This window comes from Hyperoodon ampullatus (genome assembly GCF_949752795.1).
Source record: "Hyperoodon ampullatus genome assembly, chromosome: 12".
Classification (NCBI taxonomy): domain Eukaryota; kingdom Metazoa; phylum Chordata; class Mammalia; order Artiodactyla; family Ziphiidae; genus Hyperoodon; species Hyperoodon ampullatus.
In genome coordinates this window covers 88,075,562-88,099,534 of record NC_136925.1, presented here as the reverse complement: position 1 = coordinate 88,099,534, position 23,973 = coordinate 88,075,562, and the positions used below count along the sequence as shown (strand labels likewise).

At 49.2% G+C, this 23,973-nt stretch overlaps 1 protein-coding gene across 1 annotated transcript; it reads left to right on the top strand.

Annotated features, from left to right (window-relative positions):
* Nucleotides 1-13,647: 13,647 nt before the first annotated feature.
* On the top strand, nt 13,648-23,634 carry DACT2 (dishevelled binding antagonist of beta catenin 2; the record flags this gene model as incomplete). Its single annotated transcript, XM_079716803.1, has 4 exons — nt 13,648-13,884; nt 19,374-19,506; nt 20,477-20,740; nt 21,527-23,634. 4 exons carry the CDS (start codon nt 13,648-13,650, stop codon nt 23,119-23,121), a joined length of 2,229 nt encoding a protein of 742 aa, XP_079572929.1. The 3' UTR covers nt 23,122-23,634.
* Between the last annotated feature and the right edge of the window lie 339 nt (nt 23,635-23,973).

Here is a 23,973-nt window from a genome sequence, read left to right as displayed (position 1 = left end):
CTGTAAAATAAAAGTTGCAGAAACATTTCAGGACTCTGTGGGTGTGAGTGGAAGGGAGTATCTGATTCGTGCTCGGGAGTGGATGGTCCACAGAAGACACCATGCCGGCCTCAGCCCAACGTTACCTTCATTAGTTTCAATGAGCCTCATTCCCACATATGGAAATTCCCACCTAAAGAAGATACACCTACTACAGTGAATCACCTCTCTGTCACTAGGGTTTTCACTCTGAACCATCTTTTATTGCCAACGACCTCAAACGTTATGACTCCGACCCTCACATTAAGGGGTTCCAGGTTTCTTCTATTTTACATTACTTTTGACACCTTCTCCCCACATCTTTAATGTAGAGTTCTTACATACCCATATTAAATATCCTGATTAAAGTTTTGACCAAATATTTGAACAGGAAAGTTCCAAACAAGGCCTGTAAATACCTAACATATACCCCAAAAATATTCACTCTCAATATTAATCTAAGAATCATATAAAATGGGGGAAAAGTTTTAATAATACCTTGTATTGACAAGACTTTTTTTCAGAGGGTGGGGAGGAAATAAACCCTTTTATTCAGGATGATTTAGAACAGAGGAAAATAGTTGATTATGTAATGTCCATCAATAGGGGGTTAGTAAAATATGCTATTTTATAGTCACAAAATAGGATATTAGGTATTAATATTGAAAATGGCCAAAAAAGTATTAAGTAAGAAAGAGATTAGATTTGCATTAAAATTATATTTACACAGAAATCTCTGGAAAGACATAACATCTTCAAAACTGTGCACAATGGGATGGGTTTATGACCCGTTTTCTTCTGCTAATGATTTAACCATCATCACGTATGTCTTTAATAATCAGCATAAACAATAAAGTTATTTCCACATGTGAAGAGAAAATATCTCTGATAGTGAGTACCCAAAAGTAGGGAGAATATGGTAGGTGCCTCATGACATTAGCCCCAGATCACTGCGTAATTAAACATACTGTTGACCTTTCAAGACCCACCTCGGACGGATGGACACACAGAGTCTGAAAAGTGGCATAATGCGTTAATGCCCACTTTGTAAGAACTGTAGGAGAATTACATGTAAGACTTAGAGGACTGGATGTAGACACTTTATAATAAGCTTTGGACCACCAACATCTGTCTGCACCATGAAACGCAATTAGAAGTACATAAAAGGTGACACTAACCACCATTATCCAAATGATGGATGGCCCTAGAAAATAAAGTCACCTTCTGAGTTACCACTTATGTGTAGCAATGCAGACATTAGAGTTTCCTTTATGGTGGAATAATAAAACACAATAAAAGTGAAGTTACAAGTAGCTTCATCTTCTCCAATTCAATTTCATCCTTACAAAAGGCTACAGATTTCCGATTTTAATCTTGGAACAAAAATGACTATGCATTACTAATTGACCATAGGACACAGTGTCCTTCTGTGTTTTTAACAGAGCAATACATGCACAGACACACACAAATACATTCTATTTTGCCACCCACGCCCCCATCACTCTGTGCCAGCACAAGATCAAAGGCACGTTGAGCCTTTTTCACCAATTATCTGCCATCTCACAGTTCTGAGAAAACAAGTAACCCAGGCGGTCATCAGGGAAGGAGTGAAGATTGAAAAGCTGCTGAGATAATACTCTTAAATATGAATTTAAAGAAAAGGGAAAGAGGAGTAATTAAGACATGACTTCGTTTTTCAAGTAAATAAGGCCGGACCAGTGACAGAACATAGTGCATTTATTTGGCTCCTGGGCATGTGGCTTTCTTGCTTAGAAATTCATTATGACTGTGCAGATCAAGTCACGCCACATCAACTCAATACGTCCAAGTCTGAATGAGTGATACCATCGTATGAGCTTTACGGTGGCTTCGGACAAAAGCTACATGGAATTTCAGCCCCACTGTCTGTTGGGTGCTGATTCCAAGGGTTCTCAAGCCATGCGTGTCTGCACAGAGGCACCCTCTCCACATCCACACCCCGGGGAGGCCTTTCTCGGGGAAGCTCAGTGGAGCTTCACGTGCACGGGCTCCCTTCTTGCCACTCCATCAAGACACAAGAATGGCAAGTCCTACTGCTAAGTATTAAATCCACATTTTACAAAGAAAAGTCAAAATAGAGACAATTCTCAAGGTACATCATGAACATCCAGAAACACTGAAAACTTGTACAAATGTGAATTCAGACTTCGTCAATAATCCTTTTAGTTTTTCAAAACCAAACGAAGCATCATTATGTGACAAACTTCCATCAGGACAAACGTGGGTCTCATCAGACCACCTACATCACCAGCTGCAAGTCTGCGTGAGCAGCAGAGCTCACTGGTCCCCACTCTTCCCAGGACCATATGCCAGCTCCATCCTGAATGTGTTCTACCAGTTTCCCCTGATGACCCGTCATCGCCTCCAAGGTGGAAGGCGTTCCCTTTTCTGAGCAGGTGTTTGGAATTACTGGAGTCCAGTGTCAGTTACACAACACCGCTGGCATCTTCTCCTGACCCTGAGGGGGGCAATTCCCAGAACTCTAAAGGGAAGAACTGCACGCGATGGAGCTCCAGCCCAGGAACCACAGACCAGAGCCAACGAGGAGCCTCCACCCTCTGAGCCCTAGACACGGGAAGTGGACCAAGAAGTCTGCGTGGCAGGAGATCATGAGGTCCCAATCATCTCCATGAGATGATTTTATAGAAAAAGGGAAATCTATCTGCTGATGGTTGCGCTGATGCAGAACCTAATTGCATAATCCCATCTGCCTTTGGCAAGACTATAATTATTAATATCATGTGTTTGGTTTAACATGCATATAGGCCAGTGTGGATTGGCTACAACTGTATTAACGTCATTCCCTTTAATCAGAATAAATAAGCCGCTATAGTCTTTATCGAGCCCTAGGTAAGGAATGCCCATAGCTTTCTTCATGTTTAATATTTCTCTTAACTACTATATGAATGTGACCATAGCTAGAGAGGTTTGAAGACAAAACTAAGTTGGTAGCTTTTACTTTGTAGGTCAAGGAGAGGCATTAAATTTTTAACTTTTATATTCAATTACACAGGTAATGCTTATAGAAAAATAAACAGGGCTTCCCTGGTGGCGCAGTGGTTGAGAGTCCGCCTGCCGATGCAGGGGACGCGGGTTCGTGCCCCGGTGCGGGAGGATCCCACATGCCGCGGAGCGGCTGGGCCTGTGAGCCATGGCCGCTGAGCCTGCGCGCCCGGAGCCTGTGCTCCGCAACGGGAGAGGCCTCAGCGGTGAGAGGCCCGCGTACCGCAAAAAAATAATAATAATAATAAATAAAAAATAAACATACAATAAGAGACCAATTCATCTATAATCTCCTTCCCCAGGCGTAACTGCTACTAACATTTTAAGTGTATAGCCTTTCAGCCTTTCACACTCTGTGCACAAAATACACACACACACACACACACACCTTTTAATGGAGCCACAGTGATTTGCAATCTGCTTTTTTGTCTTAACAATGTATCACATATAACATTTTTCCATGTTAACAATTACAGGTCTACTTTAGTGAACTTCTCCCTGGGATTTGATAGTAAATTATTAGCATCAGTGCAGACAAACAGGTCAGAAGAAGAGACTGGAGGGGCCAGAAACAGCTCCAGGTGCACAGGTGATGTAGAACAGAGTGGGAAAGGGATGTTTGTTTAAGAAAAGGTGACCGTGCTAGAATAATTAAACAATCACGGGGAAAATTGCTAGAATCCTACCTTATACCAGATGCAACATAAATTCTGGGTGGAAGAAAGATACACAGACAATATCAGAATAAAACTTCCAAAAATACTGACTTCAGGGTGAAATGGGGGAGAATGTTTGAAGTAAGAAGGGCATCATTAAAGGCACAAAGGAAAAAATGAAAAAAAAATGAAGTGCTGATACGTCAAGGATGCCACACACAAAGCTGGAGAGAAACAAGAGATTGAGGGGGAAAGTACATCCAATGCACATGACAAATACCCAGAACACGGGGAAAGCTCCTGCCTATGATGAAATGAAGACCAGCAGCAGAGAAACGAGGGAGTAGCTCCCAGGAGAAATGAAGACTGCGGATGGACACGTGAGAAGATGCTCACACTCACAAAATCCACAGCGTTGGACGTTGAATAAATACTGAGATCCCATTTTTTACCACTTAAACAAGAAAAAGTATTTTTAAATGATGATATTTGGCATCAGCCATGATCTGGGGAGTTTGTTACCTTTGTGAGAGACAACCTTGCGACATTAAGGTAAAAACACAGACACTCTCTGACATCAGAACTCCTACTTTTGAGAAGATGGCCTCAGAAACAAACAACAATACTGAGGCCATATGTAGAAGGGTGCTTTTTGTAGCACTGCTGTTGTAGGAAAAAATTAAGGAAACAACATCATTCTCATCAATAGAAGAATGATTAAAGTATATCCATAGAATGGAACATTAGCTATCTATTCAAAGAGTTAGATGATGATGAAACTATAGGGTAATGTGTAGGGTAAGAGAAAAAAGTGATGTTATAAATGATAGATAGATGGATAGATGGATAGATATACAGGCACATACATACATAGATGGATACATACATACATACATCATACATACATACATGGACGATAGATAGACACATACATACATACATAGATGGATAGATACATACATAAATACATACATAGATGGATAGATAGAATGATAGATAGTTGGATAAATAGATAATGATAGATGGATAGATAGATACATAGATACATAGATAGATAGACACATACCTACATATATGCATGGATAGATACATACATCATACATACATACATTGATGATAGATAGACACATACATATGTAGATGGATAGATAGATGATAGGTTTGTGAAAGGCTGTACCTTAGAATACATAAAGAAGGTTTAATCCAAGGGGGATGGAGAGATGATATTAAATTTTCTTTACATATCTCTTGAACCTTGCATATTACTTTTGTAACAAAACTCAATAATGTTAGAAAATGTTATACCATATGGGGGATGATCTAAGAAAAACATGATATAATTTTTTTTTCCTTTTTTATTTTTTCTGGCCATGCCACAAGGCTTGCAGGATCCTAGTTCCCTGACCAGGGATCAAACCCGGGTCCCTGCAGTGAAAGCACTGAGTCCTAAACACTGGACCACCAGGGAAGTCCCAGACATAATTTTTAAAATTTTCTTTCAGCTCAATGGTGAACAAGTTACCAAGTGTTTATTCAGCCAATGTTATTAGGCAGCTACTTGGAGCCAGGCTAGCATCTAAAATACACCAGTTTAAAAGCAAAGATCTCTATTCTCACTAGGCTTACAATCTAGTGGGGGAAACAAACAAAGAACAATGATCATAACAGACAAGCAAACTATAAAGAATGTGAGAGGATGATGTGCTGAGAAAAATAAAAGTGGACAGTGAGCCCCAGGGGTGCAGCAAGGTCAGGGCCGGCCTGACTGGAAACTGATCTGAAAAAAGAGGAGAAGAGGGGAGGGGAGGTCATGCAGATGTGGAGGCTGAGCCTTCTGGGTAGAGGGCACAGAACATGCAAAGGCCCTGGGGATCTGAGAGGCCACAGGAGACTGAGGTGGAGTGGATGGGGTGTCAGTGAGGAAGGGGGTGCCCAGCAGGGGTCAGATGGAGGAGGGTTTGTGAGGGTTCGTCATCCCACCACCTCCTGCTACAATGGATCACTGTTCTTTTTGATCTCTGGCAATCTGATTGGGAAAAAAAGTTTTCTAATAGTATGTAGGGCTGTGTGCATGAGTATGTGCTGTGTGCATGTGTATGTGAATATTGGCTTATTGCACAAATAAACTGATCAACAAGAGAGTAAATTAGCACAGTGGAGAAAGCCACCCACCACTGCAGCAAATTTGCCAATGGCAGTCTTTTTTTTTTTTTTTTTTTAGATCTTTATTGGAGTATAACTGCTTCACCATACTGTGTTAAGTTTCTGTTGTACAACAAAGTGAATCAGCCATATGCATACACGTGTCTCCATATCCACTCCCTCTTGCGTCTCCCTCCCTCCCTCCCTATCCCACCCCTCTAGGTGGTCACAAAGCACGGAGCTGATCTCCCTGTGCTATTCGGCTGCTTCCCACTAGCTATCTATTTTACATTTGGTAGTGTATATATGTCCATGCCGCTCTCTCACTTCGCCCCAGCTTCCCCTCCCACCCCATATCCTCAAGTCCATTCTCTATGTCTACATCTTTATTCCTGCCCTGCCACTAGGTTCATCAGTACAATTTTTTTTAGATTCCATATATATGCCTTAGCATACAGTACTTGTTTTTCTCTTTCTGACTTACTTCACTCTGTATGACAGACTCTAGGTCCATCTACCTCACTACAAATAACTCAATTTCATTTCCTTTTATGGTGAGTAATATTCCATAGTATATATGTGCCATATCTTCTTTATCCATTCATCTGTCAATGGACACTTAGGTTGCTTCCATGACCTGTATCCATTCAACCAGTCTGTATCTTTTGGATGGGGCATTTAATCCATTTACATTCAAGGTTATTATCGATATGTATGTTCCTATTATCATTTTCTTAATTGTTTGGGGTTTGCTTTTATGGGTCTTTTTCTTCTCTTGTGTTTCCCACTTAGAGAAGTTCCTTTAGCATTTGTTGTAAAGGTGGTTTGGTGGTGCTGAATTCTCTTAACTTTTGCTTGTTTGAAAAGCTTTTGATTTCTCCATCGAATCTGAATGAGATCCTTGCTGGGTAGAGTAATCTTGGTTGTAGGTTTTTCTCTTTCATCACTTTAAGTATATCCTGCCACTCCCTTCTGGCCTGCATAGTTTCTGCTGAAAAATCAGCTGATAACCTTATGGGGATTCCTTTGTATGTTATTTTTTGTTTTACCCTTGTTGTTTTTAATATTTTTTCTTTGAATTTAATTTTTGTTGGTTTGATTAATATGCATCTTGATGTGTTTTTCCTAGGGTTTATCCTGTATGGGACTCTCTGTGCTTCGTGGACTTGGGTGACTATTTCCTTTCCCATGTTAGGGAAGTTTTCAGCTATAATCTCTTCAAATATTTCCTCAGACCCTTTCTTTTTCTGTTCTTCTTCTGGGACCCCTATAATTTGAATGTTGTTGTACTTAGTGTTGTCCCAGAGGCCTCTGAGATTGTCTTCAATTCTTTTCATTCTTTTCTCTTTATTCTGCTCCTTGGCAGTTATTTCCACTATTTTGTCTTCCAGCTCACTTATTCTTTCTTCTGCCTCAGTTATTCTGTTATCGATTCCTTCTAGTGTATTTTTCATTTCAGTTATTGTGTTGTTCATCTCTGTTTGTTTGTTCTTTAGTTCTTCTAGATCTTTGTTAAACATTTCTTGGATTTTCTCAATCCATGCTTCCATTCTATCTCCGAGATTCTGGATCATCTTTACTATCATTACTCTGAATTCTTTTTCAGGTAGATTGCCTATTTCCTCTTCATTTATTTGGTCTTGTAGGTTTTTACCTTGCCCCTTCATCTGTGACATATTTTTTTGCCATCTCATTAAAAAATTTTTTTTTATGAGTGGGATTGTATTCTTGTCTTACTGGTTGTTGGGCCTGAGGCTTCCAACACTGGAGTTTGTAGGCTGTTGGGTAGAGCTTGGTCTTGGTGCTGAGATGAGAAACTCGGTGAGACCTCACTCTGATGAATATTCCCTGGGGTCTGAGGTTCTCTGTTAGTCCAGGGGTTTGGACTCAGAGCTCCCACTGCAGGAGCTTCACCTGACCTTCGGCTTGTGAACCAAGATCCCGCAAGCTGCATGCGGTGACCAAAAAAAAAAAAAAAAAGAAAAAAAGAAAAAAAGAGAACAATAACAAAGTAAAAAATAAAATTAGACTAGGAAACTAACAGATATGTCAGAAAGAATATAAAAATAAAAATATAGAAGAATCAACAACCAGAAGGTACATCAGTACCACAATAGTAAAAAAGAGGAGGAGGGAAAAGGAAAAAAAAAGGAAGAAGAAAGAAAAGAAAAAGGGGGGGAGTAAAGGCCTTGGCTGTGGAGGACGGGGCCTAAGCAAGGGCGAGGTTTGGGGGATGGGTGGGGCCTATGCTCAGGACCCACAGGGCTGGAAAAGGCCCTGGGGACTGTGGGGGCTGGGGCTTAGGCTCAAGGAGCAGAAGGGGCCTAGGCGTGGCCCCCACCCCTGGTCTCAGAGGGCAGGGACCTCACCTGGGAGCCCAGCAGACTTCCTGGGCTCGCGTGGGCGGGGCAAACGCCCTCCTCTCCTCTCCTGCTCCTCCGGTCCTGGAGAGCCCCTCCCGCCTGCCTCTCCTGATCTCCCCAGCCTCCTTCCTATGCCCCCAAGGACCCACGCAGCCTGGAGGGAGCTTTGGAGGGCAGGGGACTGGCCTGGGAGCTCAGTAGTCTCCCCGTGCCCACGTGAGCCAGGCGATCGCCCTCCACTCCTCTCCCACTCCTCCTGGAGGGCCCCTCCCGCCTGCTTCTCTGATCTCCCTGGCCTCTGCGGCTCCGATCCTGTCTGGCCTCCACTTCTCCTCCCCCTCAGTCCCCCCACGTCCTACCAGTTCACTTGGGGGTTCCTCCCGTCTCCTTGGGCGTCAGGCTCCCCCACCAGTGGCCATCAGGTGCCCTAGTTGTGGGAAAACGCTAACTCAGCATCTTCCCACACTGCCATCTTTGCCAATGACTGTCTTAATTGTCTTATGCTCCATAAGTGCTGCTGGTATGCAGGTGCACTTTTCATACACTTACAGTTACAACGTTTAATTCAGTTTGTTCTTTCTTGGCATCTTAGAAACATTTCTTTCATTGCTATTTAGTTATAGTTAAATAATAATCTTTTCAGCTACGTGGATGTATGATCATTGAATAAGTCACATACTTTCAGACCCTCCAATACTCACAAAGGAAAGGCCCGCCCCTGCGACCTGAATACACTGTCACCCCAGGGGAGTGTAGGTGACAGCTGACATGCGAGCCTCATGGAAGCTCAGGGCAGGAGCTGCAGTCTAGACCCAGCATCCTTCCCGCCCCAGGGATGGAGGGGACAGGAATGTGGTAGCCGCTCCCAAGAGCACTAAGGACGCAGGAGCCTCCCCCTCAGCAAGGCTCCCGGCACATTTTGGGGAGTGGAGAGCCCTCAGCCCCCCTCAATGCACCCCTAAATCTCAGAACATTAGAGGTCAGAGTGTAGGGGCAACTGGCCATATAGAGCCCTTCATTCCAACCCCAGGTGTGCCCACCTTCAGAGACAGGAGCACAGCTGCCCACAGTTCAGCAAAGGCGGTCCAGCATTTCTGCCCACCCACTGCCCTAGGCCAGCACCAAGGACTCCGGGACCCTCCTCCTGCCGCCTCACATGGAGGATAAAACCCAACAGCACTCTTTGGGCTCTTGCTTCTTTCTTTTCTTCCCCCACTTCCCCTCCCTTCCTATCCTGAACAATTGATCAGCTACAGATAGATAGATAAATGGACTGGTAGATAGACGGATGGATGAAGGAAGGAAGGAAGGAAGGCAGGAAGGAATGGAGAAAAGATAGATAGATAGATAGATAGATAGATAGATGCTGGATAGATCTTACACAGACAGATGACCGGATAAACGGACAGGTGAAAGACAGAGCTATTGATACAGATGAGGTGGTCAGTGTGGGCAGTGTCAGGAATGGTCAAGTTGAAGCTATGTGCCCCTTGGTGAGATGTACAAGAGTACAGTGTCACTTTTGATATTCCTGCCTCAGAAGCATAACCTGACCCAGGAGGAAACTTCAGCAAGAGGAAATCAAGGAGCATCCTACAAAATAACGGGTTCTGAAAATGCAGTCTTCAAAAGTGCTAAGTCATAGGCCAAGGATAGATGGGGCCCCTGCTCCAGGCTGACAGAGACCAGCAGGACAGGACAGTTAAGTCTGGAGGGGGTTGTTCTGATCCAAAAGATGTTAAGTGGAATAATTGGTAAAACCTGCACTGGACCTGAAAATTAGATGGTAATTATGAATCAAATCAGTTTCCTGATTTAATGATTGAATTTGGTTAAAATAATACCTTTGTGTAGGAAATACACACTAAGGTATTTGGGGCAATAAATATTGCACTGGGATGTGTTTGAGAAAAAGTAAATTGTGATCTCCCTGTCTCATACAATAAACAAAAAGCCATTCTATGTGGATTGTAGATCTAAATAAGAAAGGTAAAATAATAAAGTTTCTAGAAGCAGCTTTAAATAATATCTTCAAGAGCCTGAATTTCCTGAAGCAAACATTTCTTTAAAATGGCACAAACAGGATCAGTGATAAATAAGACTCCATAAAAATTAAGAACCTCTGTTCTCCAAAAGACACCATTAAGAGAGTCATAGATGGGGAGAAGAGAGATAACGAATAAAGGGATCATATCCAGTCTCTCCCTCTCTCTAAATCTCTCTTTGGAACAAAATGTAAGGAGGAATCATAAATGTTTTTACTTAAAAAAAGCAGCACCAGCAATCTTCAATACACTCATTATATAGTTGAGAAAACTGAAGGCAAAAGAGGTTGGAACTGAGGCCTCTTAAGTCTCAGTCTCATGCTTTTTCTCAATATTAGATAAGACAAGTGCAGACAACCAAGGAAAACACAAAAGAAACATAAAATAACCTGAAAAACTCAATGATACAAACACTCAAGAAACTAGGAATCAAAAGGAACTTCCTCATTCTGATAAAAGGCATCTAAAGAAAAACCTGCAGCTAACATCATACTCAATAGTTAAAGGCTGAATGCTCCTCCCTCCACCCCAAGAACAGGAATAAGGCAAGGATGCCTGTTCTCACTACTTCCATTCAACATGTACTGGAAGTTCTAGGCAGAGCAATAAGGCAAGAAAAAGAATTTAGAAGCATCCAGATACAAAAGTAAGAAGTGAAAATATCTATTTCCAGATGACATGATCTTGAAAATGTTTAAAAATGCAAAGGAATCCACTAAAAATCCATTAGAACTAATAAAAAATTCAACAAGTTTGCTTAGATCAATATACAAAAATCAGTTACTTATTTCTATACACTAGCAATGAACATTCTGAAAATGAAATCGAAAAACATTTCCATTTACAATAATTTGAAAAAGAATAAAATGTTTAGAAATAAATTTAACAAAAGAAGTGCAAGACTTGTACACTGAAAACTACAGAACACTCTTAATTGAAGAAGGCCTGAACAAATGGAAAACATCCCACGTTTATAGTTCAGACATCTCAACCTTAAGGTAGCAATACTTCTCCAATCAACTGACAGATTCCTCTGCAATCTCCATGAAAATCCCAGCTGGCTTCTTTGTGGAAATTGACAAGCTGATCTTAAAATTCATGTGGAAATGCAAGGGAGCCTGAATAGCCAAAACAGTCTTGAAAAAGAACAGAGTTGGATGACTCACATTTCCTGACTTTAAAACTTACCACAAAGCTACAGTAACCAGAACGATATGGAGTTGGCGTAAGGATAGACATATACACCAGTGAAATAGAATTGAGAATCCAGAAATTGATTTTTCTGAATCAACTGATTTTCAACAAATGTCCCAAGACAATTTAATGGGCAAAGAATTGTCTTTGCAACAAATGGTTCTGGGAAAACTGAATACCCACACGTTTAAAAATGAAGTTGGACCCCTACCTCACATCATATACAAAAAATAACTAAAAACAGATCAAAGACTTAAACGTAAGCGCTAAAACTATTTTTAAAATCTTAGAAAAAAGCACAGAAATAATCTTTGACCTTGGATTAGGCAATGGTTTCTTAGATATGACACCAAAAGTACAGGCAACAAAAGAAAAATAGATAAATTGGACTTAATCAAAATTAAAAACTTTTTGCTGAAAAGTACATTATCAAGAAAGTGAAAGGATACCCCACAGAGTGAACAAAATATCCGCAAATCATATACCTGATAATGGAATTGTATCTGGAATACATAAAGAATATTTACATCTCAATAATAAAAAGACAACCCAGTTTTAATAAATAGGCAAACGATCTGAACAGACATTTCTCTAAAGAAGACACACAAATAGCCAATAAGTGCATGGAAAGATACCAGCACCACTTGCCATCAGGGAAATGGAAATCAAAATCACAATGGGATACCACTTCCTACATACTGGAATGGCTAAGACCAAAAAGACGAATGCTGGTGAGGGTGTGGAGCATTTGCAGCCTTCATGCAATGCTGGTGGGAAAGTAAAACAGTGCAGCCACTTTGGGAAGCAGCCTGGCTGTCCCTCAAAAGATTAAACACAGAAGTTACCTATGAGCCAGGAATTCCACTCTTAGGTAAACACCCAAGAGAAATGAAAACATATTTCTACACAAAAACTTGTACATGAACAGCCATAGCAGCAGCACTATTCATAATAGTCAGAAAGTGGAAACAACCCGTTAAGGAGTAAATGGATAAATAAAAAATGGTCCTGCCATACAACGGAACATTATTTACCAATAAAAAGGAGTGAAGTACTGATACTTGCTACAACGTGGATGAACCTTGAAAATATGCTCAGTAAAAGAAGCCAGTCCTAAAAGGCCACCTTGGGCTTCCCTGGTGGCGCAGTGGTTGAGAATCTGCCTGTTAATGCAAAGAACACGGGTTCGAGCCCTGGTCTGGGAGGATACCACATGCCGCAGAGCAACTAGGCTCCTGAGCCACAACTACTGAGCCTGCGCGTCTGGTGCCTGTGCTCCATAACAAGAGAGGCCGCGATAGTGAGAAGCCCATGCACCGCGATGAAGAGTGGCCCCCGCTCGCCGCAACTAGAGAAAGCCCTTGCGCAGAAACAAAGACCCAACGCAGCAAAAATAAATAAATAAACTCCTACCCCCAACACCTTCTTTTTTAAAAAAAAAAAAGGCAACCTATTGTGTGATTCTATTTATATAAAACCTCCCAAACAGGCAGCTTAGTGTTGGGTGCAGCGGGGAAATGGAGGGTGACCGCTAAGGGGCACCGAGCTTTTTGGGGGGTGGTAAAAATGTTATAAAATTGATTGTGGTGATAGTTGCACAACTTGGTGAATATACAATACTAAGGGACCATTGGATTGTACGTGTTAAATAGGGGAATCAAATGGTATGTGAATTACATCTCAATAAAGCTACTATTATTTAAAAAAAAAACGACAAGCTGAGGTTTCCAGGAAAAGTGGAGTTTTTCCCAAGTGCTAGTGAGTTCATAATGGTAACACGGTCCTTACAATGGGGAACTATCCAATAATTTACCTTAAAAACATTGCTTTTAACCTGAACAAGACCTTTCTCCGTGTTTGGTCCACTTTCGCCCCTTCACCCGCGCCCACCCGGCTCCTCCTTCCCTCGGGGCCCCTAGAGGGTCACCGCGCGCCTTCCGGGCGCCCCGGAGCGCGCGGCCCGGGTCCCCAAGGGCGTGGGGCTCCGCCGACGGGGCGGGCCCGGGGGCGGCCGCTGTGACCCCTGGGCGTGTGCAGACACCGCCTCCGCGGCCACCGATAGGTCCCACCCCGCCTTGGCGACCCGCGGGCCGGGGGCGGGGAGAGGCGGCGCGGAGGCCGCGCGCACCGCCCGGCGCCGCTCGGAGGCCGGGGAGGCTCCGGGCAGCCGCGCGGGTCGAGCGCGGGATGTGGGCGCCGGGCGGCCCGCCGGGGCCCGCGGGCTGGGACCGCCGCAGGGTGGGCGCCAGGCTGCGCGCGGCCCTCGCGGGGCTGCACGAGCTGCAGGGGCTCCGCGCCAGGCAGCAGGCGCGCGTGTGGGGCGCCCTGGCCGTGCAGCCCCCGCCCGGGCCCGCCGCCCCCCGCGGCCCCCGCGCCCACGAGCTGCGGCTGGAGGCGGCGCTGGCGGCGCTGCAGGAGCAGCTGGTAAGGAGCGCGTGCGGGGATCGCGGGGCTGCTCCGGGCGCGCGGGGCCGCGGGGACCCGGTCCACCCGGCTAGCAGCAGGCGGACGGGCCGCCCGGCCGATCGGGGGGCACCCTCGGCGATTTCAAGGGACGCAGCTCGGTCCCGAATGAGAGGGACGCGGAGGCCTGAGGCGCGAGGCTAGGCATCCGGGCCCTGAAAGCAGCCCGGCCGGGCCGCCCGCGCCGAGCCGCGCATCGGGGCTGCGCCCGGCTCTGCCTACTTCCCAGCGCAGACAGACTTCAGGATGTATTCCTGTTGGTTGGAGTTTTGCTGATAAGAACGCATTCAATCGGTTTTCCCTGCTGGAGGCTACTTGGGATCCTGGTGTCCTGCTCCCGGTGCCAGCCTCTCCCTGCTGCGTGGGTCTGGGGACAGCAGTGCCAGCGTGCCAAGTGTCCCCCGAATTGTCCCCAGTGATGTGTTCAGGTTGAGCTCTGGGGTCGTGTCACTGTAATGAGATGTTGGGGAGAGCATGTATCCGATGAGGGCCTCTCCGACTTTAAAATGTAACCTGACCTATGAAAAGAGGTGTGTCCTCTGAACGCAGAGGCGGTGGAACCCCACTGGGCCTCCTGGGCCTGCTTTCCCACCGGCCTTCTCCCCGCTGCTAGGGCTCCTCCAAACGCGGGTCCCTTTTGTACCACTGAAGACACTTCTCAGGTGATTGCCTCGGTTATTTATCTAATGTATGGTTTCATCTCATGTATTGGAAAAAACTCAAGAGTTTTTTGCAGGGTTGCAGTATTTTTTAAAGGAAAAATTAGAAGGTTGTATTGAAAGATGTCTATTTGGTAGAGTTGACTGTAGTACTTCAAGGGGAATGTCTTTTAAATGAGAAATTAAATCTGCCCTGTTTAAAGGTTGCTGTCTTTACAGAGTAGCCTGGATGAGGCTGCTGCTTTGCTATCAGCTTAGCGCAGTCGTGTCAATGATTTGTTAGCTGCTTCTGGATTAGAGAATCGGGAAGCTCAGCGTCTTAAGATGTGTCCCAGGACTCCTGCGATCTTCCCACATGGCAAGGGGGGGTCCTGTGATTCCGCGGCTGCTTTGCAAAGGAAGGAGCTAGTTACCGAGTGGAACTTTCATAGGCTTCTCACCCCCCATCTTATCCAGTCACAGCTGCAGGTTTAGCTTACCTGTGTGTGTGTGGGTGTGTGTGTGCGTGCATGTGTGCACCCAGACACATCCTACCTTTCACTGGAGCTTGGAGAGGCACACAGAGCCTGGGAAGATGCATGACATGCGTGTGGCAGGAAGGAGCTTTGCGATGCTGCTGTGAATTGTTCTGTCGGGGGAGCTAGAACCCAGTTGATGATTAACTTGGCTTAAGTAATATACAAATCAGACTTCTGAGTACTCAGCCTCTAATTACGGGTAGCCTTTTGGGAGAGAAGTTCAAACAGGTTTTCTTTTGTTTTATTTATTTATTTTTTAATGTGGGGACCAGAAGGAGCATGCACCCTTTGTCTTGAAACTTTGTTCTTGGCACAGATTATGTGATCAAAAGAGAAGAATAATTGAATGTGTGTGACACCAGCCCAGCGATTAACACGTTCACATTTTTCTTACAGAGAAAAAATTAGGAGTGATCCTAGTTCTATGATGCAGGGTACAATCAAAAGGCCTTCATCTCCAGCCCCAGGCTCACACTTCAGTAACTCCCGGCTAATCGGGGCCCCTCCTACCCACACCCTGGGGTTAACCGGGGCATGGGTCACCATTCAGGTGTGGAGACAGGAAGAACTTTTATCTGACCCTCAGCAGCTTTGTCCCACAGACGTTCCCAAGTGAGAATGAGCTTGAGCATTTCAGGGGGGATTTAAACTGCAGTTAGGAGAAGTCATCACATTAACACTTACCAGAACGAGCGAGCTACACCTTTTTAATTGCTGTGTCTACAGTCACAACAGGAAGCTCGCAGTAGGTACTTAGTATTTGTTGAATAAGTAAATGAGCAAGTTTTACTGCTGTAACAAAGCGGAAGATGATTTCAGTATTTACTATCTCCACGTTCTAGATTTCTAAGCTAATGTAACCCCCATGACCTCTGACCAAAGCAGCCCTTACTGTTTGGCCGGTCCTGTGCTCACCTGTCTGTGCCTTCCAGGGAGATTGTCATTCCCCGAGAAGAGGCTGCCATTCCCATTTTTATAAGCGTTATGTTCCCAGCAACACTGACGCGGAAAGATTTGGATGCCCCAGAGGAGCCTGGAAGCTCCATCTCCCACCAGGAGGCGCCAGCGGGCACCCCAGGTGGGATGTGAGGAAAGGCTCTGGGGACCTGCAGGGAAACTGGTGCTGGAGAATTTCCTGGTGGTTGTTTTGCTGGTCACGACTTGCCCTGACCCTGAGTGGCAGCATCTCCTCCTCCCTGGCAGGTGCCGGCATTGAGCACTGCAGGCGCTGAGGGTCTGCGGCTGTAATCAAGACGTCTGGTGTCTTCCTTGGACCGACCATGCTTGCTCCGTGACCTCTCAGGGGAACGAACTCGCTCAGGGTCACAGAGGAGGGGGAAGCATCCACGGGGCTGGGCAAGGCTTCCTTCTGTGGCACTAGTGCTTGTTATCCCCGAGGCTAATCTGTGACCCTGGCCCTTTGAAGGACTTCTTTTCAAGCTAGGTAGTAATATTTACCCACCCACAGGGCACTTGCAGTGCCATGGAACTCATGCAGAAAATGCTTCCTGTGCATGTTCTCAGCTTTCAAGGAAAGAACGGAAGTGTTTTAGACGCCATCTCTGTATCCTGAACTTTGGGACATTTTTCATTTTTGTCCTCTCAATCTGCCGTAAAGGTGTGAGAAGGCTGGAAAGCCGAATTGTAGATGGGGAGCAAAAGGGCAAAGCAAGTGGAAATCGGATCAGTCTTTTATGGCATGTAAAGTCAACATCTCGAAGAAAGGGCTAAGCCAGATATTTGTTTTGAATGGCATTCCCTAGGTAGAAGTTCTCAAACTTTTGTGGTCATAAAAAATTGGTCCCAGGGAAGCTTGTCAAAATGCAGATTCCCAGGCGTGCCCTAGAGTCTGAGTTAACGGGTGTGGCGGGGAGCCCTGGGGTCTGTGTGGATGCCCCGGGGCTCCCAGCTCCTGGGAACCGGGCTGTGCTCTCCCTTACACCGGAACCCCTGCGCCTCGCCCAGGTTCAGGGGATTCAGACAGGATGCGCTGCCCCGCCCCTGAGCCTGAAGGCCTGCGGTGAGTAGAGAGGGCTGGTGGCCGCACAGACTGGCTCGCTGCTCTGGAGGGAACCCGTGTGACACAGCAGTCACATTTACTCGGCGCTGACGTCTCTGTAACACATTTTCCCTGCAGAAATACATGGAAGTCGATGCTGTGTGCCTGGCTCCACAGTGGGTTATGCTCAGTCCTGGTGCCATAAGGAACCTTTGACTTAGCACAGAGTTAGAGACCAAGGAGTTAATGAAAAGCAGAGACATAAAACCCCCCAGCGAGGGACGGGGGAAGGGTTACAGAGGACAGTGCCAATCCTGAGTGACAAAGCCCTGTTGCCATGCAGCGGGGTCCTGGGGACGCAGTAATCATCGGAGGGCACCCGGGGGCCTGTGTGGCTGTGCCCCTCGACACTAATCAGAAGCCACTGGCTGTAGGCCGGGCTGGGCAAACATTAATCACAAAGCAATTATTCCAGCACAAACACGCCAGGGTCACTTTTTTGGGGGGAGGGGGATTGGAGAGGGAGGAGAGAAGCCATCTATGGAATCCAGAGAGGTCCCCTTTCAGAAGAAAGAGGACATCGTGATTTGGAAGAGAAGGGGTCAAATCCATGTTTTTAAACGTCGAAGTGTGGACGAACAGAGGAACTGAACTCTCTGCCAGTACCGTGGTCTCATTTTACGACATTAGAAGAAAAGTCATTTGCAGTAAAAATTCCCTTCGTTTGTCTGAGTGTTTTTTACTTGGATAGTGATGGGCCGGGAGCCCACCTTTGCTGCCCCCGCCGCTCTGGCTGTCAGGTAGTGCCGTCCACCTCGGGAGCGTTTCCCTTTGTGAAAACGTGCCAGGATGTTCAGGCTACTCTGGGTGGTCCTGGGTGTGTACGTTTTGATTAAATTCTGGGTTTTTGTAGTGTTATGTTTACAGATACTATTACATGAGGCTGGGAGACTCTCTTGCTACAAAACTTGGAGGTTGTTCTGAGACCTTTTGCATTGGGTCCTGAGGAAAGTGGATTTGGGTGTGGTGGTCTGCCACTCACCAGGTGCTGGGCCATGGGCCCCTGCCCCTGGTGGTATGGGAACAGTCTGCGCCAACGTAGTTCTCCCATAAGCATCAGAAATTCCCGCCACCTGCTTCCCCCTTGGACTGACTTCTCAGATTATTGAAGCTACTGAAGTAATTCCTCATTTCCTATATAAGAATTTGAAACACAATTGATCATTTTCTCAAACAGGGTGACCGGCATAATCCCATTCATTAATTATTTGCCTTAAACTTAATTGCTAATCAAAGCAAGAAATTTAGGTAGTGGACCTTGAAAACAAGGTGAAGTTTTATCACTGAAGGAGGGAAGTCAGCATTTATGAAACAGTGTTGTTTTACAGACATATGATTCACGTGTGTGTATGTGTGTGAATGTATATTGTGAGCGTTAACCACGTGCATGTGCTATATATATATTACATGATATACACACACAGATATGTGTGGTTGACACTCACAGTAACCCGTTTTACAGCCAGGGAAGCTGAGGCCTGGAGAAGCTAGAGCCTCGGAGGACAGAGTTGAGATGTGGACCCTAAACCAGAAAGATCCTGCCTCCCGGGGCAGGTGTTCAGGCTGCGCTGATCCCAGGCGCTGAGCTTTTTCCTCCTGCAGCGTCCCTCCCTCTTCCCTGAAAGCCCTACAAAACCGTAACCGTTCAAAATGCCACCTGTGATATGGGAGCTAAGACTCTGCAGAGGTAGGGCCTTTTTCTCTCCTGGGGACTTTCCTGTCCCCCTGAAGAGCCGAAAGCTCAGCCCTCCCCAGGTGCCATGGACGGGCTGCGGTGAAGGAACGTGGTGATACGGGCACCAAACGCAAGGTCCACGAGGCGCAAGCCTGGGAAAGTAGATTCTTACGTAGATGGAAAAAGACATTGAAAATATTATCGGTGGCTCCTGCCAGAGTGGGTGTCCTTGGCTGTTTTTGGTCCTCATTCCACTCTCATAAGCTGTATTACTCCACATTCTTATAAAGAAATGTCTAATTGAAAATTGCTGGCAAAGAAAAGTCTGCACTTGGGAAGACGTGCTGGAGGCGGGAGAGGTCCTAGAGGCGGGAGGGGTCATAGAGGTGGTTTGGTGTGAGGAAGTGGGAGCTGTCAGGTGGGAGCTGGCCTGTGGGTTTGGGGAGTTAAGTTGTATGTGTGATGTAGCTTCACGTGGAGCCTCCAGTTTCCATTTCTGTACACAGAGCAGTTTTATGTCTCCCTGTTTTCCTTCTGAGAACCGTTTAAGACTTCAGGACGTCGGCCTGAAAACCCACTTGGACCAGCTGGACCAGCAGATCAGCGAGCTGCAGCTGGACGTGCGCAGAACCTCCAGCGAGGCCCCGGACAGCGACAGCAGGCCCAGCTCGGGTATGGCGCCCGCTCGGGCCCTGGACCCTCTGTCGCTCACCCCAGGGAGCAGCACTGCCCGGCAGGGCTGACGTGGTGAACCCGCCTCTGTGCTCAGGCCACCAGAGGGTCAGGAGCTGTATGCAAGCCTGAAAGAGCACGTTATTGGAGAATACTGAAGATGAAATACTTTTAATACTTTTATTTAAATGCACTTGGGAAAACGGGGAGAGAGAGGGAGAGAGTGGGTGTGTACATACTCATTGTTTAATTGGAAAAATATTGCTTTTGATGGAAAAAAACCCATGAGTTTCTCACCCTTCTCTGGACTGAGACGGATTCTGGGTTCTGTTTATGTTGCATCAACATGGAGATTGTAAATAATAACTTTTATGTGACAGCAAGAGTATTTTTTTAAGTCTACAGTCTAAAATCAGTACAGTTTCCTCCCCTGCGGCCCTGTGCGCCCTCCTTTCAAGGTCACGTAGCGATGGTTAGGGTCGTTCTGACCTTCATGGTCCTGGGCACATGGGCTTTCTCTCCAGATTCCAGGCTCAGACAGCAGCTCAAACGGCAAACCCAGGAGACCAGCGTCTTCCCAAGTACAGTGTTCTCTGCCCTGTCTTTCGCTTTTTTTCAGTTTGCAAAATCCTGTCACGGTCTGGGTTGTCAATCATGTAGCAGGGCCGGGCCGGGGGGCCTCCCCAGACGCCGCCCCTTCTCTGATGCCTGCCTCAGATGAGCTTGGCGGGGGAGGATGCCAGGCGCCCTCTTCCGGGGCTGGAAGCCGGAGGTCCCACGGGGGGACGTGAGCCACTCGCCCAGGAGAGGGATGAGCAGGTGGTGGGCAACAGGAGACAGAGGTGGGGCGGCGTCCCAGGCATTCCGGCCCCGGGCACCTCCCCGCCCCCGGGCCCGCTTCCCTGAGACCCCCAGCCCCTCAGCGCAGGGCCCCCCAGACCACAGCGACAGCCTCTGTGCCCCCGTGCAGGCTTCTACGAGCTGAGCGACGGCGGGTCCTGTTCCCTGTCCACCTCCTGCACGTCCGTGTGCAGCGACTGCATGTCCTCCTCTCTGGGCGCTGTGCTGCCTGCCACCCCGGAGGCCAGGCCCGGCGCGGGGGACTGCCGGCCCCGGTCAGCAGATGAGACCACCGTGTGTGGGGTCCCCTTGCCTGCGTGGGAGCCCCAGGCCAGTGAGGGGGGCGCCGGCCAGCTGCTGCAAGGCGAGTCCCGGCCCCGCCCGGTGTCCACAGGTAAGGGGAGGCGGGAGCGGGGGCGGCGCTGAGCCCCATCCCAGGTGGGGCGGCTCCCGAGCCCCAAACACGGTGGGGGGTGGTTCCGAGCCCATACAAGGAGGAGGGCAGTTCCCGATCCCCATATTTTCTGTGGGCTTTTTTGGGTTTTGGATGGAGGTAGGCATCAAACGCCCACCTGTGTTCCTTGTAGCAGGGCTGTTGCAATAAAAGGCTTCTCGTCTTATTTAAAATGAACATCCGTTCACACCCTTCCACAGCCCTCGTGGCTGCCGCCGGGGACTAGGGTGGGAGCAGCGCTGCACGTGGACGTTGAGGGAGTTCAGCTCACATGCGGTTCCCCCCACCGGCCAGGGAAGAGCCGTTCTTTTTCTTCAGAGGGTCCCAGAAGGAAGAGATGCATCTTATTCCTTATGCTAGACCTGGGCCGTTAGGATCCATGGGTTTTCTTTCTTGCACACCTGTGAACGCCTCAGGGAAGGTCTGTTCCGAGACCTTGTCCCGATGGCCGTGTGGTCACCGGCGCCCCATCTCCCTGGGCGTCCTCCGCACCTTCGGTGAACAAGGGCAGGACTGAACGTCAGGGTCTAGGACTCACCTTCTAGGCTGTGGCTGGAAGGAGTGTGATGGGAGCCGGGTGATGGGACGTGTACAGAGGACACCAGCGTGTCCAGGCGAGGAGCGTGTGAGGCCGGGGCCTCGTCCTGCCCGGGGGGAGGGCCTCGTGCCCCAGGGCTGTGCTTGCTTCTTCCCTTATTTATGTTTTGTTCTTTTTCTCCTTCCCAGGTGACCTGGAAAGAGTCCTGCCGGCTGAAGTGGGGCTCCAGAAAGCCAGGGCACACCCCAAGGCCACTCCCTTCCTCTGCCGCGGCATGGACCCCAAGTACCAGTGTGACCTGGTGTCCAAGGGGGGCAGGGAGGTGTACCCGTACCCCAGCCCCCTGCACGCCGTGGCTTTGCAGAGCCCCCTCTTTACTCTGACCAAGGAGACAGCGCCGAGCGATGGCCCCTCGTCCCCCAGTCGGCCCCTCCCTGGAGCCACAGGTCCGAGCTCCATTCGGACTGGACTGGTCCTCGAGGCTGGCCCAGCCAGAGCCTACATAGAGAGGCTGCTGCGACTGCAGGGCCGAGGGCCGCCCGCGAGGGGCAGTGTGGGAGAGCGGGGACCCCCAGGACGGGAGGCGTCCTTATCCCCGCAGGGGCTCGGGGGCCGGAGGGCGGACAGTGAAGGTGGCCTGGAGAAGACAGTGTGCGCCCGGGGGAGAGCGGAGGTGGGAGGGGAGGCCCAGAGCGGGGCCGCCCGGGGGGACAGCATCGAGCAGCCGGGGCCTGTGCCCCTTGTGCGCACCCTGCACCCCAGCAGCCGTCCAGAGGAGGGCCCCAGACCCTCACGCGGCTGCGTGCACCAGGAGGCCCGTCCAGGCTCCCCCTGGCTGGGCTGTGGCCAGGCCCCCGCTCCCTGCTCGCAGGGTCAGCAGCCAGCTCTCCACGGCTGGACGGGCAGAGGCAGGTCGCGGGGCGGGGGTGCGGGAGGGGAGGGCCCCCCTCGGGCCCCCGGACACTGTGTCCGCCCGCACTTTGCTGCCAGAGGAGCTTCCCCCACGGGGCCCCCCAAGGCCAAGCCTGTGAAGATCAAGAGGGGGACCAGCGACAAGGCGCTGAGGCTTGGGGGGCCGCAGCTTCAGTGGGGCGCCCTCGGGGACCCCCAGCCGCCCCCTGAGTCGGGAGGTGGTCTCAGGAGGCCCACCCTGGCCAGGGAGGCGCCCGGCCGCTCCTGCTCTGAGTCCAGCCTCTACCCCGTGTCCCTCTTCGTCCCCCTGCTGGTGGCCCGACGAGAGGGTCACCAGGCGTCAGCTCAGGCCTTGTTCCCCTTGGAAGCAGCCCCACTGGTGGCGACCGGCGGGGAGGCCCGGAGGAAGCAGCGCACGTGGCAGTCCTCCGTAGAGATCTCAGCCCGGGCCCGCCCGGACCCCAGCCTGGGGCCCCATAGGCCGGCGGCCCGGAGAGGGGACGGCCCGCGGCCCGTGTGCGCCAGACCCAGGCCCAGGCTGCCCCGCCAGGACGCCCGAGCCAGGAGCGGGCCGGCCGGCTCGGAGCCCTCGGCCGAGTGTGCGTCCCTCTTCCGCTCCACCGTCGCGGAGAGCAGCGGGGACGAGGCCAGCGACCACACGGCCAACCGCTTCGGGGACGGGGAGTCCAGTGGCAGCACCTCGGAGGGCGGCGGCCAGGGCGGGGGGAGCTCCAGCCAGCGGGCCCCGGCCAGCTCCAGGCCCCCTCTGCCGCCAGTGCCCAGGCTGTGCCGCGTCAAGGCCTCCAAGGCCCTGAAGAAGAAGATCCGCAGGTTCCAGCCGGCCGCACTGAAGGTCATGACCATGGTGTGAGGTCGCTGGGCGATGGCAGGGCCCGTCCGGGCCCGGGAGCCACAGACACAAAGGGACCTTTCGTGGCTGAGGCCGGGCCCAGCCTCGCACGGTGTTGGATGTGCAGGTCTGTGTCACCTGGACACTTGGTTTTCTCCCTGAAGCTGCCCTTCCAAAAGAGTCCCCTCAGAGGAGACGATGGGCCCGTCCCTGGCTGCATCGCCCCACAGGTTAGGCTGTGACTGTGGGCACGTCACCCCACCTTGGCCCCAGTGGAGACCTTCACCCAGAACTCTGGGACTGCAGATTTGTCGGGGCGCCGGCCTCCCAGCTGCCTGAGCCGTGAGCCCCGTGCTTGCTTCCCTCCGTCCTGTTCCACTTGGGCTGGGCGCTCGGCGTACCCCAGCCTGTGGAACAGTTTCTCCCCAAAAGCGTTCCCTTTAAGAAATGGTTGCAGGAGTGTGCTCTGGAAACTGGGTTGGACTATGAATCCAGGTCAGACCCTCAACATGAATAAACAGCCGATTATGCCTTTGTCTTTGCAAGTCAGTCTTTCCCTTTTAGCCTCCCTGCCCTCAGGAATGTAGTAGGTGCTCGGCAAACCCGAATCCTTCCCCATCATGCGGACACTCTCTCACCCGGGGTGGGAAAATGCATTTCACATGAGTACACTCCACACTTTTCCCAACACTCCTGAATTGAGCATAAAAATGCTTTGGAGGGCTTCCCTGGTGGCGCAGTGGTTGAGAGTCTGCCTGCCGATGCAGGGGACACGGGTTCGTGCCCCGGTCCGGGAAGATCCCACATGCCGCGGAGTGGCTGGGCCCGTGAGCCATGGCCACTGAGCCTGCACGTCCGGAGCCTGTGCTCCGC